Below are 19,515 nucleotides of genomic sequence, written 5' to 3'. Positions count from 1 at the left end.
ATATGGTTCCCCGAGAGCGCCAGTGCAGAGCCTGGAGTAACCCCTGAGCACTGCCAGGTGTGGCTGAAACACAGAATCAGGTAGGAGGAATGGATCAACTGTAGAAGTACTGAGAGACTAACTAAGGGCACAATGAAGACAGAAGCTTTTGCCAATCCTAAGGGCAGTGGGTTTCGGGGAAGAGCATTCTCACTGAGTGGGGGTGCTAAAGAGCATCTGGAGAGCGATGAGCAGCAAATGGAGGATGGAAACAGAAATACAGATGGATCAGCTTAATCTGTTTTTTTAAAGGTCTTATTACTATATTTAGTAGGCAGACTGAATGACTGAAGACGTTTACATCCTAATATCTGGAACCTGTACGTAAGTTCCTTATATGGCAAAGATAAATTAGCAAGTGAAATGAAGTAAAATCCTAGAAATGAGACTATCGTATGCTTGTGTTGCCAAGGTCTAAGGGATTTGCTTTTGTCTCATTGTTAATTTGTCTCTTGATATTCCACAAATGAGTCGTGTCACACAGTATTTGTCTTTCTAATTCTGATTTATTTCAGTTAACATAATCCCGGGAATATCCATGCTGTTATGAAAGTCATATGTACTCATCTGTTTTATGGCTGAATAATAGTCCAGGTGTGTGTGTGTGTATGTGTGTGTGTTGTGTGTGTGTGTGTGTGAGAGAGAGAGAGAGAGAGAGGGAGAGAGAGAGTTGGTGTTAAGGTTTGTTTGGGGGCCATACCCAGAAGTGCTCGGGAGCCATCCCAGTGCTCTGCTGTTGTGTGTATGAAAGAGAGAGCAGTGTTTGGGGCATCATGTGGTGCCAGAAAACAATGTATGCCCTGTAAGGGCATATGGAAAACCTTATGGAAAGCATAAGCTCCAGCCCTTCAAGCTATGTCTCTGGCCTCTACCACATTTTCTTTTCCAATCATCTGTTTTTTTAAACATGGCATGCTTCTTTAACTATTGTTGACAAGTGTGATGAACAAAGATCTATACTTAAATTTGGCTTACTCTGATGATAGTGTGGTCTCCCACCAATTATTCTATTTACTTAATTTGACACCAAGTCCTTGGTTTTCCTAGAATTGTTTTTGTTTTGACAGATTTATTTTATTTTGCTTTATTTGAACACAGTGGTTTACAATGTTGTTCATAATACAGCTGTGATGGGTATTCAATATGCTAACATCAACCCCTAGTATTACATGGTCCCCTATGCACCACTGGGAACAACTCCTGAGAAACATGGAGTTTGGAGTCACCCCTACATGCCACCAGACATGAACACAAAACCAACCACTAAAAACAACCAATATTGTCAGACAGTTAAAAAACCTTGGCAAAGTTCTATGAGAATTTTATGATTTTAAAAAATATCCAATTCTCAACAGGCTACAAGAGAGAGTCAAAGTCAGCCCCATTTTTCTACCCTATGTTTTATCTTTCTGGATCAAATCTATTTAAAAATTTTTTTAATTTGGGGGGCTACACCTAGAAGTGTTCAGGGCATACTCTAGGCTCTGTGCTAAGAGATCACTCTTGGCACACAAGGGACCAATGTGGTATGGACACAGAACTGGGGCTGGCTACTTGTAAGGCAAGTATCCTAACCCTTATACTATTTCTCTGGTTCTATTTTATCTCTTTTAATAAAATAATATTTTCTGCTGTACAAAACATATATACTGGTCAATATGCAGTTCAAACTAAATATGTATTTGTGAATGAAATTATTATGGGAAGGGGCAGGCATCTGGGCCACACTCAATTGTGCTCAGGGCTTATTTCTGCTCAATGCTCAGGAATCTCTCCTGGTGGTGCTCAAGGGACCATAAGGGATGCTGGGGATTCAAACTGGGTAAACATGCAAGGCAAGTACCATCTCTGTACTCCCTCTGACTAGGAATTTTTAATGTTTAGGACTATACATATAGAGGGATAACTGGCAGAGGGAAGCTGGTTCTTCAATGATGGGTATGGCGTTGGAGTAATGTATACAAGAAAAGTGTGATAAACATACTAAAGATCCAGGAACTCAATAAAAATGGTCGGGGGGCAGGGAAGGAGGGAAAAAAACAGGTCCTGGTCAATCAACGTTACTGGGAAAAATAAGATAAGGAAAACCCAATTACTCCTTAGTGTTATTAAAGAAAATAAAATTAACACTGTTTTGCTTGGATAGGCACTAGTCAGGAGAAGAATGTTATTCATAGTTTCAAAACATCTACACAATGGAATACTATGCAGCTGTTAGGACAGATGAAGTCATGAAATTTGCTTATAGGTGGATGGACACGGAGAGTATTATGCTATGTGAAATGAGTCAGAAAGAGAGGGATAGACACAGAATGACTGCACTCATTTATGCGCAGTCTAACATGAGACTAAAACCCAAAGACAGTAGAGACAAGGGCCAGGAAGATTGCTTCATGGTTGGAAGCCTTCCTCATAAGCCAGGGAAGAGGGCAGCTGGGATAGAGAAGGGATCACTAAGTCAGTGATGGTTGGAGGGATCGCTGAGGTGGGAAATATGTGCTGAAAGTAGATAAAGGACCAAACATGATGGCCTCTCAGTATCTGAATTGCAAACCATAATGCCCAAACGTAGAGAGAGAGAAAGAAGGAAATTGTCTGCCATAGAGGCAGGGGGAAAGGTGGGATGGGGAGGGGGGAGATAACCAGGGACATTGGTGGTGGAAAATGTACACTCGTGGAGGGATGGGTGTTCGATCACAGTATGACTGAAACTCAAACATGACAGCTATGTAACTGTATCTCATGGTAATTCAATAAAAAAGAATATTATTCATAAGTTAATATTATTCTTAAAAATACTGTAGTACTGTAGCACTGTCGTCCGATTGGTCATCAATTTGCTCAAGCGGGCACCAATAACATCTCCATTTTTAGACTTGTTGTTACTGTTTTTGGAATATCAACTACGCCACGGGGAGCTTGCCAGGCTCTGCCATGTGGGCGGGATACTCTTGGTAGCTTGCTGGGCTCTCCGAAAGGGAGGGAGGAATCAAACCAAGGTCGACCACCTGCAAGGCAAACGCTCTACCCACTGTGCTATCACTCCAGTCCTCTTAAAAATACACATGTGAAAAATAAGTAGAAACGGCATGGTATGATACACTGTCACTAGAGTACAGGTAACCAGACAAGCACCATAAACTCCTATGCTCCCATCCAAAGAGGCTTCCAGGAAGTAAACAAGCCAGATTATGATCGGCTACACCAAGAAGAAAGGAGAGATTCTTTAAAATGCACAAGGAGGGGGGGAGAGTGGGGGAGGGCAGGGGGCTGGGGGGGCAGGGGTGCCCTAAGTGGTTTTTCTAATCCCTTTTACTTTTTTTTTTAAGTTAAAACTTCTATGTCTCAACTAGCATAGTTGATTATAAAATTATAGGTCCTCTCTTCAATTCTCTTCCTTGTGAGAATGATTATATTTCATTTTTAATGGCTGAACAGGTGGTAGTGACTATCCTAGAATACAGAGAACTGGTGCAGATAGGCAGGAACTAGGTATTAGTACCTTAAAAATGTATGTTCACTAATATTGAAATAATACCATCAAAATAATGATAAATAATATTATTTAAAAGCGATATTATTTACCTACCTATCTTCCCCCTTTCCTTTGTTGCTGCTGTTCTCTGCAGTGACCAGGGTGGCACACACTTGGCTGCAGTACACTAAAGGTTAAACTCTTCAAAATGGCACTAGGACTCCTTGAGAGCAGAGTCACTGGACTAAACTGGGACATATGAGGTGGTGCCTGGGCTGGAAAGTTGATCTCATGTACAAGGCAGGTGCTCAGGCCTTGAGTTATTCCCTCGCCTTGTACCTTTCAGCTTCTCATTCTATGCCTAGCACACATTTTAAAAAAATTTTTTTTTAAATATTTATTTTTTATTGAATCACCGTCAAAAAAGTTACAAAGCTTTCAGGTTGAAGTCTCAGTCACTCAATGATCAGATCCCCATCCCTTCACCAGTGCACATGTTCCACCACCAAGAACCCCAGTATACGCCCCCTCCCACTCCCCCACCAGTGTGATCTTCACTTTATTCTCTCTATACTTTGGATACATTCAATATCACAACAGAATACTATTATTATTTAGAATGTCCCCCCAACAATCAAACCTGCTGAAAAGGCATCATTTGATAATTTGTTTTCTATTGCTGAGAATGAAGAATACATGAGGTTTTTGGGTTTCTGATATTTTAGCTCAGTTCAGTTTCGTGTGTGGCTGCTCCGAATCTTGTCTGGGTGGAGAGCGTGCCAGTAACTCCCCCATCCCAAGATCTCCTGCGCGCCATGTCACTGCAAACTCATACCTCTGGGTAGTGGGTTCTAGAAGATGGTGGTCACCACGTGGGTGCCGCTGCTGCCTTTGCCGTCACCCCCACGGAAAGAAACAGTGGAGAGAGAAAAACCTTTCCCCTCCCGGGGAGGCATGGGGTGGTAGCTCAGTTCACAGTCTAGATGCATTTCTATAAGGAGCCGCTGGGTGCCCAAAGTGATTAGAAGCCCTCCAGGATCATAGTCTTTAAAGAGCAGAGGTGCCGTTTCAAGTGAGGCTGCGCCGGATCTCGTCTGGGCAGAGAGCGATAGCACACATTTTAAACTCAGCCCAACCTAGTGAAGAAAGGGCCTTGGTGTTTTTTCCGATCCCTTAGGGCAGATTTTACCATATATTTCCAAAATCATTCCTCATCTGAGAATCACACTTCACAACACTCAAAGTACCTTATTATTAATTAAATCATTTAGCGAGTATTCAAAATTATCTCAGACTCATTTATCTACTTGTTCTGGGTTATCCTCATTTGAGGAAGAGGGAAATGTGGGAAAATGGAAAAATGGATCATGAAGTCAGAAACCTGAGTCTAGGCTCAAGTCCTCGGAAATCCCTTCACTTCTTTGGTTATTATGAGTGCAACTGAGATTAACTTTGAGGATGTGGATTCCATAAGCACTGACTCTGCTATAATTTGGGAACTCAACACATTTTAATTCTAATTTCTCTTTTATGAATCTGTTTCTTTTCCTGAAAATCAAGGCTGTAGTATAACCAGCACAGAGGAGTTAATGAGATTTACTGAGATAATGTACTGAAGCATCTGCCACCATATTTTGGAACCATGTATAGTCTTGGTAAATGTTAACTTCCTTCTTTATTAAAATGGTGATCATTAAACATCCTTCTAAACAGTACTATGAAAAGTAATTAGTTTACTGTAGTAGTAGATGACAGATACAAAAAAGGTTAAGCAAATTTTTGTAGCCTACATTCTCTTTCAAGGAATGTTCTAAATAAGTGTGACTCTGCAGAGAGAAAGAAGAAAAGTGCCTGCCATAGAGGCAGGCGGAAGGAAGTGGGGGGCGGTAGGGAAACTAGAGACATTGGTGGTGGGAAGTGTACACTGGTGAAGGGATGGGCATTTGGAACATTATATGACTGAAACCCAATCATGAACAATTTTTTAACTGTATTTCAGGATGATTAAATTAGACAAAAGTTTGAGACTACAGTATCCTCTAGACTCGGAGGGTACTGTAGGTATTCTTTGAGGTATAGGTGAGTAAATTTTGAGGTACACCTCCATGTATCCATATACATATACACACACACACATATATATATCTGTATCACTATATCACTGTATCACAGTCATCTCATTGTTTACCGATTTGCTCGAGCAGGTACCAATAACATCTTCATTTGTCTCTGTCGCGTGCTAGAGTAGCCCAATGGCATCTGCTCGCTCCAGGAACACGAAGAGCACGTTTTTTGTTACTGTTTTTGGCATATTAAATATGTCACGGGGAGTTTGCCAGGCTCTGCTGTGCATACACACACACACACACACACACACACACACACACACACACACATAAAATCTTTCCTTAGAACAGATTCTGTATTGGGGCTGGAGAGATAGCACAGCGGGTAGGGCGTTTGCCTTGCACCCGGCCGACCCGGGTTCAAATCCCAGCATCCCATATGGTCCCCTGAGCACGGCCAGGGGTAATTCCTGAGTGCAGAGCCAGGAGTAACCCCTGTGCATCGCCAGGTGTGACCCCAAAAAAAAAAAAAAAAGAACAGATTCTGTATATCTCCACTGACTTGAATAAAGAAATGTTATCTTTGTGGAAGATGAGAAATCCCCTTATTCTGATTAAAGCTTTTACAAAGGAAAAATATTCAGTTTACGACTGCCCAGGTATTGTATAAAAGAGAGTTTGAAAGCACTCCAGATCTTGTAAGTTACCATCCCGACACCTTAGTAGCAAAAGGAAAAAAGAGTATTTTTTTTTTAACATGGCCATAATGTCCTGAAACTTGTTTCAACTGTGCTGAGACCAGATAAGGATCAACATTAAGTATCTACTGTTACAATGAAGCATACAAAATTAGGGGGGGGGGGGAACCCGGGCCAGAGCGAGAGCTCAATGGGCTGAGCAGGTGGAGGCCTAGGGATCATCCTCGACACTCCCTGGTCCCCCTAGCAATGTCAGCAGGAATGACCAAGTGCTGAGTTGAGAGTAGCTCCTGACCACCACCAGGTGTGACCCAAAATAAAAAAAAAGAGGAAGAAAGAAAAGCACGCAATCACTTATTTATGAGAAGCTACATCAGTGTTCCTTATATAGCTCCTTAATTCTCTGCTGGTTTATCCCTAAGGCATGGACAGAGGGCCTTTGCAACTATTAAGATATTCCAAGCTTTCCTGGTGATGTTTTAGGTTGACAGATCTGTAGAGAGTAGAGAAAACAGAAGAATAAAAAAATATGCATGGATGGAACCAAAAGTTGACTAAAAAGTTTATCGTATTGAAAATCAGAGGCATAACTGATCTTAGTTGTCGGGGGCCACAGGTACCAGTTTGAGGAGCAATGGCAGCAAATACAAGATGTCTGCCGGTGCCTCTGGCCAGCCTGGGCCACTCACTGGGGGAGCAAAAAACTACATTGTGATAAAGTGCCTGAGAATCAAATAGATACAATCTCAATCTCCTCAGAAGACAGTGAATCTGAGAAGCTCATAGTCAAACTCCTGCCAAGGACCATATCTCATAGCCTCCTGTTGTCTTTATTTGCTCTGTATAAGTACCTGCCAGGTTTTCTTTATATTAATTTTTAATAAAACTTTTTAAAGAAGGTATAGGAAAGAAAATGTCAAGAGAGAACACAGGCTTCTTCAAAGACAGGAGAGAACCATGAATAAAAGAAAGGAATGGCACTCCCTGTGGGATGCCCGGGGGTGCAGAGTGAAACACCATTTCCTCATAGTCTTGATATATATGGCTCACGTGTTTCTTCCAGCAAGTCAATAATTCAGAGAATCTCATTGACAACTGCCACATGTCCTCATAATCAAATAGGAGTCATTTTAATAACAGTTTTATTACTGGTTTATAATATGATTTTTCCCAAGAACCATATACATTTACTTAAAATAGGCAATTCTGAAAGCTGATATGCTTCCTTGCTGGCACACAGTAGGAGTCACAATACGAGTTTGACAAAGAGGACAAGAGAGAGAGCATTCATGTTGAACACATGCCTTGCATGTAAACCATCCTTGGTTTACAACACTGTTAATGGCAGGGTTTCGCACATAGAACATCACAGTACCACACCCTCCACCAGAGTGTCTGCTTCCTCCAATACTGTCCCAGTATATCCCCCTACCCCACCCTCACCTCCCCACTGTAGCGAGGGCCCAGCTTTGACTCCTGGCATTACATAGTTCCCCAAGCCCTGCTGGAGAGGACCCCAGGACACAGAGCTGGGAATATCTCGCCAAGACCACCAGGTAAGACTCCCAATCCACTTATTCAAATAAAAATAAAATTTAAAAGAAACTTTCCCAAAGAAGACTATATGAGTTTAAGTATTTCCCCCACGCCAAACAGCAGCAAATGTTAAATTTATGAACAGCCTATGTCACATCTCACTTCTCCCAGGACGGAGAGCTGCCAGTTTGCTCACTATACATGCCGGAGGTGTCTGTGGCAGGAATAAAAAACTGGCTAGGGCCAAAGGGGCTCAAGGGAGCTGGAAGAGACACATAAAGTATGACTTTTTCATGTGCATGTGACTCTTCCTATGCTTTGGGCAGATATAGCACATATCTGTGAGAAACTCAGATCCCTTACTTCATCCCTGGCCACTCATTTCATTCCCTACTTGCTGCTTTCTGTTTGTGTTCCATCAGCATACAGTAAGGACTAACGCACACACGGAGGTGCTAGCTTGCTGAACAAACCTCATGTCATATTATTTCTTAACCAAAACAGACCTCCAACATGTTTCTGTGTGAAGTCCCATTTTCTTGAGATGCCTGGGATCTTAATTCAGACATTACATAGAATGGGTGACTACTGTGTGTGAACCGGGGCTGTGTGCTGTCTGCACACCAGTCAGCTCACAGCCAATCATTCAACCTGAGTGAACAACAACAAATTCTCTGTAAACTCCACCGGAGCTTCACACTGACGGTACGAGGCTGGCACCACAACTGGTGGATAGATGGAAGAGTAAAGGCCAAACTTTCCAGCTGTCATTAGAACAGAGAGCCAAAGCTGGTCTAAAGAAAGAGTGTGTGTGACAGTCCAGAGCATGCATCTGTGTGTGTGTGTGCACAGACAAATATGCACTAGGAGGTAAGGAGAAAGATGAAGTGACCCTGGGAGGAGAAGAGGGGAGGGAAAGGAAGGGAGCTTAGAGCATCCACTAACACTCTGAACTTCATTCTTTCCCTAAATAAAATGCATCTGAAAATAATCAGACCTAGTTTTGTGGGTAAAAGGAAATTAAATGCATACTTAGTACTTTTACTACTAGGCACAGTCTCATATTTAAATTTTTTAATACTTGCATATTGATTGCCAGGAGGGAGAAGGGAAGGAGGAGATATTCAAATGAGAAAGAGAACAGGCTTACACATAAAGAACGTCTTGTTTCGTGAAATGAATTGAGAAACCACATTTTTTCCACATTGTATCACTTGCTCCTTGGCCAAGACACCAAGATGGCTAAAATTCTGTTATTACTGAAAGTCTCATTTCTGGACCTATTGAGAGCATGAATCTTGGGAGGAAACAGCTGGCTGCCCAAGCAATGACCAAAGGACCAGGTCCGGGGGAAGGCTTCTCCCTGCCACCAAAGCTTGGTCTATTAACAATGTTAACAGCTCTAGATCCACAGAAGAGAAAAATTGCCAGCAAACTCCTCCGACGTTTCAGCTAAGTCATACTCCCTATAAGTCCGATGTGCAGTCAGAGAGCAATGGATGCCCAACAGTTCCTGGATTTAAAGACTCTCAGCTATTTTAACTCCTGAGAACTGTTCTTAAATGCTGCCGGAGATTTACCAATCAAAACAACAGAATTCTTTTGACAAGAAAACATGAAAGTCAACCTATTAAACTGAACAGACTTGAGTTCTGAGGTTATCCTGCTTTAGTTTCAAAAAAAAAAAAAGACTCAATTATACTTGTAAAGCACATCTTTTTTTTTTTTTTTTTTTTTGCTTTTTGGGTCACACCTGACTATGCACAGGGGTTACTCCTGGCTCTGCACTCAGGAATTACTCCTGGCGGTGCTCAGGGGACCATATGGGATGCTGGGATTTGAACCCTGGTCGGCCGCGTGCAAGGCAAACGCCCTACCCACTGTGCTATCACTCCAGCCCCCAAGCATATCTTTTTTGCTGCATGCTCAGATATACTATCTTCTGGGGGTATGGCAAGAGGAGGGCAAGGGTTAGCAATTGATTTCTCCTTGTGATTCAAGGACAATTTTTCTTTTCTTCCTTTTTTTCCCTCTTTTTGTGCTTTTTTGGTCACACCCGGCAATGCACAGTGGTCACTCCTGGCTCTGCACTCAGGAATTAGCCCTGGCGGTGCTCAGGGGATCATATGGGATGCTGGGAATCGAACCCAGGTCGGCCGGGTGCAAGGCAAATGCCCTACCCTCTGTGCTATCGCTCCAGTCCCAACACTTATTTCTTGAGGCATACAGAGAGGAGTGGAATTTCTCTGAGTCAAGAACTGCGTCTCACTCAGACCTTCCCACCCATGTCAGGCTCAGGGCCACTATCCCAGTCCAAGCAAAACGTAGCTCTTCGTGTCCAGTTACCACAGCACAGTCCTTTCCCCATAGAGCAGTCTACGTGATATTAAATAATAGCCTTTGGGACATAAATTAACATTACTGAAAATTTACCCTTTCAAAATACAGAAGTTTTTATAGTAGATTCACACAGCTGCACAAAGTGCATCTCTATCTAATTTTAGAACAAAGTCATACCCATAAAGTTGGCCTGAAGGATGTTAGTTATTGTTAAACTGTTCAGCATACCCATCAGCTGTCACACTCTTCCACTCCTCACAGCTTGCCCCTGGCAATCATAATCAACTCTGTGTGTTTGTGTCTATTCTGGACATTTCAGATAAATGAAATCATACATTTAGCATAATTTTTTAAAGGTACATCTTGTGTTCACAGCAGACTTCATCACTTCATTCCCTTTTATTCCCAAATGAGATTTTACATTAATACTATTTTTATTTACCCATTCATACGATGATAAACATTTGGATTTTCTCCAACTTCTGGCTCTTATGAAAAATGCTGCCTGAGTATTTATTTATTTATTTATTTATTTTTTTTTTTTTTTGCTTTTTGGGTCACACCCGGCGATGCACAGGGGTTGCTTCTGGCTCTGCACTCAGGAATTACCCCTGGCGCTGCTCAGGGGACCATATGGGATGCTGGGAATCGAACCCGGGTCGGCCGCGTGCAAGGCAAACGCCCTACCCGCTGTGCTATTGCTCCAGCCCCCTGAGTATTTATTATAACTTAAAAATCTGTGTGGATCTATGTTTACTCTTGGATATACACCCATAGGTGAAATTGCAGAGACACAGGTAGTTCTAGATTTATTACTCTGAGTAATGTCTAAAACCTATTTTCAAAGTGGCTGCAGCACTTTACAATCTCACGAGCAATGCATGACAGCTCCCATTTCTCTATTCTCACCCATGCTTCTTATTACTGATCTTTCCATCCTAACCATACCCATAGGAGTAACCTGGTTGACCTGGATTTGCATTTCATTAATGACTGATGAATCTTTTCAAATTTCTCCCTGCCACCAGAGCCTGATATGAGTCTTCTTTGGCTTCGAATCTATTTAAACCCTTGTTGTCCATTCTTTAACTAGGTTATCTTTTTTAATCATTGCATTATTTTTTTTTGTACTCCGCATAGAAGTGATAGTGATTATTTCGCTTTGTTTTGCTTGAAGTACCGGGGATAGAACCCAAGACTTCAAAAATGCAGGATATGCACTTTAAGTCTAAGCTACATCCCTCAGGCACAGGTAATTTTAAAGAAACAAGTCATATTTTGTCACTCTCCTAAATAATGTCCTCCACTAGTTTTCCTTAATTATCTTTTAGGGTCTGAAATAATTTTGATATTTTCTACCTCACTCTGCCCCATCTTCCTTCTTAGAATTCTATTTCTTTCTTTTTCAAGTATCACTTTTCAAAAAAATATCCTCAAAAGAAATGTAATCTTTTCAATAAGATCCCTCTTTACCAATAACAAGAAAACATTCAGGGGATAAGTTCATTATTTTGATTGTGGCAAAGATTGATGGATGCATACATATTCCAAAATTTTCAAACTAACTATGCACCATTTAATTTCAATTACACTTCAATAAAAATATTAAGTTTGGGGGCTGGAGCGATAGCACAGCGGGTAGAGCGTTTGCCTTGCACGTGGCTGACCCGGGTTCGATTCCCAGCATCCCATATGGTCCCCTGAGCACCGCTGGGGGTAATTCCTGAGTGTAGAGCCAGGAGTGACCCCAGTGCATCGCCGGGTGTGACCCAAAAAGGAAAAAAAATTATTAAGTTTAAAAACACCCCTCACAAGTACACACCTTCATGTGAGTTTCAAGAAAGCATGGGGGTACGGGACTTGAGCGTTTGGTGGCCAAGGACTGTTCCCCTAGCTGGCCCACGGCAACAGAAGGATGAAGGACCATGGAATGGAGAAACAGGGCCCCAGGTTGGATGGTAATCAGTTTCTCTCTCTTCCCCAGCTTAGTTCTCTTTCTCCTCTTACATCATAGTAATTTCTCCTCCTTTCTCCCCTGTGTAGCTTGACTCTTCCCTTGTAGCATAATTTCTCTTCTTTTCCTCATGGTGGTCCATCTCTCCCTTTACAGCATAATTACACAGAAATCATGAAGGGTGGGGGTACACATAGGTGGGATTGAACATTGTCGTAACAACAAAGAGATAAAGCCACACTCCTTCAGGGGAAGTTCAAGGAGATTAACTCAAGGACAAGATCTCATCTGAGGGTTCAGCACTCTAGATTACTAGGAGATCCACTCAAGGGCAGGACTCCATCTAGAGTGTATTGCTTTCTCCTTTCCTCAGCTAGTAATCCATTTAGATAATCATAGTAAATTTACTTATAATATTTCTAGTCATTCTGTATGAACACAGTAAAAGATTTATTAAGCTTAAAGGTTGGCTCTTCCTTGGATATCTTGCTATATATTCAAGACTATAGTCCTCAAACAGGTTAGTCTTTTCAACCCCAGCAGAGTCCTTATTCAGTTACTTCTTTTTGGGTTATGACAGAGGTTGTTCCATGACCATGCTCTTAACTTATTATACTTCTTATGGCACTTAGCTTGTCCCTTTCCCATGCCGGAGTAGCTTACGGCCTACCCTGTGTCCATCCTTGTCCCTTGCTGGGACCCTCCTTTTGGAAGTATTAGGAAGTAAGGGCAACTGAGGCTTAAATCAAGTAAATATGATGGAGCCCAGGAGCAAATATTATTTGGAGTAAGTTAACTCCCATGTTACAAAGCACAGCACCAACTGTCTTCCTGTATCTATACAAAAAGGATATTGCTTCAGCGGCCACTCAACACCTTTATTGCAAACCACAACAGCTAATTAGAGAGAGAGAACAGAAGGGAATTCCTTGCCACAGTGGCAGGGTGGGGTGGGGGGGAGATGGGATTGGGGAGGGTGGGAGGGACGCCGGGTTTACGGGTGGTGGAGAATGGGCACTGGTGAAGGGATGGGTTCCCGAACTTTGTATGAGGGAAGTATAAGCACAAAAGTGTATAAATCTGTAACTGTACCCTCACGGTGATTCTCTAATTAAAAATAAATAAATTATATAAAAAAAAAGGATATTGCTAAACAAACCATACAAAGGACATAAAGTAAAGATAAAAGCAATATAGGATTATCAGTGCCTGATGGAATTGGGTGTGCCTCAGCAGCACTGTTATGAGAGTAACTCAGTAAACCTAAACTCCCTGTGAGAGGAGCAAGGACAACCCAATGTTATCCACACTTTCACTGTCACAATCTTATTACACTTTATTTACTATGAGAAAATATCTAAAATCACCAAAGAAGATGAAGCTAGTAGTTACATAAAAAAGTGCTCATTGTCACTTATAAGGGAAAAATAAATCAAAACAATGAAGTATCATCACACCAGTGAGAATGGCATATCTCAGCAAGACTGAAGCAAGTGTTGGCGGTGAGCATGAGGAAGAAACCCTCATTCATGGTTGGAGGGGATGTCATCTGGCTCAGCCTCTACAGAAAACAGTATGCAGATTTCGCAGAAAAGTAAGAATAGAACTCTCATGTGACCCAGTGGTTTCATTTCTTGACTTCTATTTCCAAATACAAAAAATTGCATTCAATAGGATATATTTACTGCAGTGCTTAGTACAACAGCTAGGATATTGAAACAACCTAGATATTCAACTACTAATGACTGCATCAGGAAGTCAAAAGGAAAGAGAGAACAAAAGGGAATGCCCTGCCAAAGAGGTGGGGTAGGGTGGGGGGGGATGGGGTGGGGGGTGGGAGAGATACTGGGATCATCAGTGGTGGAGAACAAGCACTGGTGGAGGGATGGGTACTCGAGCATTGCATGACTGAAACACAAGCACAAAAATTTGTAAGTCTGTAATTGTACCTCACGGTGATTCACTAATAAAAAATTTTTAAAAAGAAGTCATGGTGCAAAACACAGTGGAATACTATGAAACTGTAAGAAAAGATGAAATCATATGGCTTGCTGCAACATGGAAGTAGAAGGTATCATGTCAAGCAAAGTAAGTCAGAGGGAGAAGGACAAATACCAGGTGATCTATCCCATCTTCGGAATCTATAGAAAGTTAAAATAAGAGAATACAGTACTGAATGAGGAAAAATCCTTGGCATTGGAATACAGAGCCAATTACCAAACAGAGTGGGTGGGGTGCAAGAGAAAGACCAGAAGAACAGACAGGCACAATGACAGGGGGTTGTGGGCACTTGGGCGGGGTGGGGTGTAGTAATTTTGTACAATGACACTACAAACTTTAACACCTTTGTAACTACTTTAACACTATTGTAACTATAATACATAAAATTAAAATTACATTAAACATAAACAAATATTGAGGCCAGAGAGATAGTACGGTGAGTAGGGCACTTGACTTGCAAGTGGCCAACCTGGGTTTGATTCTCGTACATCCTATGACGCCCCAAGTCTGCCAGGAGTGATCCCTAAGCAGAGTCGGGAGGAAGCCCTGAGCAATGCTGGGGGTGGCCCCAAAACCTAAATAAATAAGGAAGGAGCAATGAGGGCTATGCTATATTGCCTCAGCTTGAAACACAATTAGGTGCACAATAAATAAATACTGAGTGAATGAAAAATTTGATTTAGGAAAAAGACCTGCAGACAGTAGGAAAGGTAATTTACTATTCCCTCTGACACACCAGATCCTTTGGTCTTAAGAGGATGAAATGATCATTATTTCCCCTATTAAGACCATCGATCTCAGTCTCATTCCTGGATGGCTCCAACATCATCATTAGAAACATGATACTGTTCAATTACTCTATGGTGCTATTCCAGTGCTGTTATGTAGATTTTCTAATTGGTAGTGGCTATTTTTATTATAATAGAATAATAATGCTGATAACAAGCATATTGAAACACAGTGAGTAGCAACAATAGCACATTTATATGGTAATTATAATAAATATGACATAGAGCTAATAACTTACATACTAGCAGCAGTAATACCTTAAAAACATTTGTTTGGCATTGAATATTTGGCAGATAGTGTGCATTTTATCCATAAAAATCTCATTTATTCCTCACATGCTGACTTTAGGAAACGGGTATTCTTTTACAGATGAAGAATTTTAGGTTTAAAGTGGTAACTAGCTGCCCCATGCCATACAGCTTTGGTGAAAAGACAGTGGAGGGCAAACCTAAGTCTATCTGACTCCAAAGCCCATGAGTTTTCCATTCTGGTATCGTGCTTCTCAACAATCTTGTAGAATACAACACTCGTCCAGTTCCTTTACAGCGCCCCAAAGACCCAAGGATGATGTGTACACCGGGAATGATGTTTCTAAAACTGTGAAATGCTAAGGAGGGAGGGTGGACCGTGAGGAGCTGGTATCCTGAGGACTCACCAGGATAGAGTAAGAACGGCTTACTCTGCCCTCCACGCCATGCCTAGACTCCTCTAGCATTTAATTTTTACAGTTTCTGATTATTCTAGGCTACCCTTTGGTGTTTACCTAATTTGTTGGCCCTTGCTCCTCCTCCGCTAGTGAGGTCCACTGGTGAAGCTATGAGACCACAGGGGATCTACGTAATCTCCTTCATCAACTTGGGTCCAGGCTACAAGGGCTCAAAGATGGACCTTTACCTTTAGTGCCGGGCGGCTGTAGGTTGTCTCCAGTCAAGGAACACCAGCCCACAGGGAAGATGTCCCGGGAGTCGAAGCGGCACCAGTAGTCAAAGGCCCCTCGCCACCCATCAAAAGTGACAAGCACCTCTGAGCCCCGCACCTCCCCAATAGTGGCTGGGCAAATGAAATGAGGGTTCTTCCTGTCCACAGCTTCTAGCTTCATTCCCATTTTGAAGAAGTTGTGGGAAGGCGATGGTGGTTCCTAGATGAGAAACAGAAATATACAGACCTAGACGCAAAGAGAGAGGCTATGAATGCCCAAAGATGCTACCTTGTTCGGATGATTTTTTTTAAAAATGACTGCTTATAATATTTATAAAAAGAGTTAATAAATTTTAATAAAGAGGGTTAATTAATTTTTCTTTGCATTTTTGGGGGGACATTCAGGAGTGCTCAGGGGACCTGGGGGCTATTCCCTGCAATACTTAGCTAGTGTTTGTTTTGAATGAATTTCAACTATTTTTAGTCCTAACATTTCCACATTTTGGCTTCAGATTGTTTTTTAAGAAACAAAAGGCAAAAAATATAACTGAACTTCCTTTCATGCCTTCCCCTGCCCCATTCCTCAGGTATGCTTTGATTCTTTCTTTCTTATTAGCATATCCATTTGCATGCCTAAACATTCTACATTAGGGCCAAAGAGATAGCTCAGTGCACCGGAGCACATGTTTTCCTACTGGAGGCCCGGGGTTGACCCCCAGCACTGTGTGGTCCCCTGAGCACCTCCCAGAATGACCCTGAGCACCACCAGATGTGGTCCCCAAACAACAAAATTTTAATATAAATATTATACAGTACATATCATTCTGCAACTTTCTATTTTTGTCAATGAAATTTAGTGTGTTGATCAATTTAGTTCAAGTTCATTTTAACTGCTAGTGGTATGTGTTAGCTGCTAACTATGATATGGACATATCACAATTTATTCTTTCTTTTCTGATGAGCACTTAAGGTGGTTTCCAATTTAAATAGTGGCTTATTTCAAGAATTTTAATGACTAGTCTTGCACTTGTTTCTTTACACATGTGCCACAGGGGATGTTGTGGTCAGAGTTTCTCAACCTTAACCCTTCAGTGGCCCCTTCCAACCTAGCTTTCTCCCTGTGGCCACCCTCTCCTACCAGTTCGTCCACTGGCTTCATGCTGTGGTACCCTTCAGCTGTGGTCTCCTTAGAATATCCTGGGGGCCCACAGGACAGTGATATGACCCCCCCCAACTGAGGAACAGTGGTGTATAGACTATACATATGTGTAAGATAGCTGTATTACAAGAGATATAAACATCTTCTTTATTAAACACTGTTGTCTTCCCAAAAAGTAGCAGCATAGTTGTAGCACATAATTATATGCCTCTCCAGCAGTACAAAAACTTCTTGGGCACTCAATTCTAAAAAAAGTTGCATAGAAAGTTTTGAAAACTGTATCATACATTCTATTCCATTCCTGGTCTTGCTATATGATCCTGTACAATAATACAGTCTTGGTAAATATACACTTTTGGCAATAAAAAGTTCCCAATTCTGTTATTCTTTAAAACTGATTGGCTATTCTTTCTCTATTTCAAATAAATTTCATAATCGGCTCTCAAGCTCCACAGAAAAAAAGTCTACTTAGGGGGCTGAAGTGATAGCACAGTGGGTAGGAACCTGCCCTGCATTGCAGCTAACCCAGGTTTGATTCCCCCGAGCCTGCCAGGAGTGATTGCTGAGTGCAGAGTCAGAATAACCCCTGAGCACCACCTGGTGTGGCCTCAAAACCAAAAGACAAACAAAAAGGAAAAGAAGAAGAAAAGAAAAGGTCTACTTAGATTTTAATAGAAACTCTAGTGAATTTACAGATACTATGCAAGGAAATAACCTTAGCTTGTCTGAGTCTTCCCGTTCATGAATATGATATCTATTTGTAATACATTATTTTAAAATTTTTTATTTTTGGCTTTTCATGTCATACCCAGTGATGCACTGGGGTTACTCCTGGCTCTGCACTCAGGAATTACTCCTGGAGATGCTCAGGGGACCGTATGGGATGCTGGGAATTGAACCTGGGTCGGCCGAGTGCAAGGCAAATGCCCTACCCGCTGTGCTATTGCTCCGGCGCCCCCCCCTTTTTTTGGCTGTAATGCATTCTTTAGTGTAGTTTCTTCTTCAATAAAGAATTCTAGCTTTTCTTCATCAATATATAATGCTTCTTACTGACATTTTCCTAGGAATGTTTAAAACTTGTTGCCATCATAAATGGTGCCTTGTCTTTAGGTTTGTTTCTGTGTGTCCAGGCGTTGGGTGCCACACCCAGCAGTGCCCGGGGCTCACTCCTGGCTTTCTGCACGGGGCTCACTTCTGATGGTGCTTTGGAGACCACATGTAGTGCCAGGAAGCAACCAACTTATTACTGATTAGTTTTTGTTGATTGATGCACCATTATCCCCCGTCTGCTTGCTTTTTAATTATTGAAGAAGGTTTATTAAGAGATTCCCTAGTCACATATTTTCAAAAATTCTATCAAATTTTACTTTATATATTTCAAGGCAATATTATTAAGACCATGTATAATTTTGATTTTCTTGGTGAAACTCTGCTTTTTAAAAAAAATCACTAGATGGTCACCTTATTAATGCTTTTTAGTGTCAAAGCCTCGATTGTCTAATTTCAGTGTAGCTAATACCCATGTTCTTTTGATAAAGATCTGCTTTCAATAGCTTTTTATATTTATTTACTTTCAATATTTTGCCATATTTTGTGTGTCTCTTGCCAATACTGTGTTCTGATTTTAAAAACAATCTATTAGTTGATTAATATGATGAGCTTAAGCTTATTTCTTGTGGTAAGTTATGTGCCACAAGTACTTCAATTATACTGTCTGATTTCTATTCAACTTGGTTTTTTTTTTTCTTCTTTTGAATTCAACTGAATTTTCTTCCCCTTTTCTCTTTCAGTTGACGTGAATGTGAATCAACTGACCTAGAAGACCATGGAAATAGCTAAAGGGCTGAGTGGGATGGTTTAAGGGCTGGAGTGCATGCTTTGCATGTAAGAAGCCCCAGGCTTGTTCCCTGGCCCCCCATTCCCTTGTCCCCTCCCTCAGCTCCTTGGGTGTGTCCCCAGGCCCAAACAGAGTCACAGGCAAGCACTGCTAGGCTGAGTGGCCTTGGTTCTCCTTAAGTACTGCTTGGGATACCCCCACCATAGTCTTTTCGCAAATCTTGAGATTGAAACTGCACTGTAGCACTGTAGCACTGTTGTCCCATTGCTCATCGATTTGTTTGATCGGGCACCAGTAATGTCTCCATTGTGAGACTTGTTGTTACTGTTTCTGGCATATCGAATACACCACGAGTAGCTGCCAGGCTCTGTCATGTGGGCGGGATACTCTGGTAGCTTGCCGGGCTCTCCAAGAGGGATGGAGGAATCGAACCTGGGTTGGCTGCATGCAAGGCAAACACCCTACCTGCTGCGCTATTGCTCCAGTTATATTAATTCTGAAACTCATCCTTATCTCTAGTCTCAAACCATACATGATTGATAATTTTGCTTCACGTTCCTATACTGCCAATTAATCAATTTGATGAAATCAGCTTGTACAGCTAAAGGCAAGCCTTGATTAACTTTACCCATATGTCAACCAGTCTTTTTCTTTACTACTACTTCTTGCATCTTAGCCTTACTTTCTGGATTCAACTACTTTT

General features: G+C 41.6%; 1 protein-coding gene across 9 annotated transcripts in view; it reads right to left on the bottom strand.

The window, feature by feature from the left end:
* The window catches only part of SCMH1 (Scm polycomb group protein homolog 1), a 211,157-nt gene that overhangs the window by 66,476 nt on the left and 125,166 nt on the right, over positions 1-19,515 (bottom strand). For 7 of the 9 annotated variants that reach the window (XM_055138836.1, XM_055138835.1, XM_055138842.1 and 4 more), the window contains one exon: positions 15,793-16,036. The exons of 1 other annotated variant lie outside the window; for it this stretch is intronic. In XM_055138836.1, the coding sequence (XP_054994811.1) occupies positions 15,793-16,036 (244 nt within the window). Of the gene's footprint in view, positions 1-15,792; positions 16,064-19,515 lie in introns of all 9 variants that reach the window. One more of the 9 variants, XM_055138843.1, reaches the window with a different exon arrangement.

The sequence above is a fragment of the Sorex araneus genome, chromosome 5, assembly GCF_027595985.1.
Source record: "Sorex araneus isolate mSorAra2 chromosome 5, mSorAra2.pri, whole genome shotgun sequence".
In the NCBI taxonomy this organism is placed as follows: Eukaryota; Metazoa; Chordata; class Mammalia; order Eulipotyphla; family Soricidae; genus Sorex; species Sorex araneus.
This window is presented reverse-complemented; position numbering and strand designations above follow the sequence as displayed.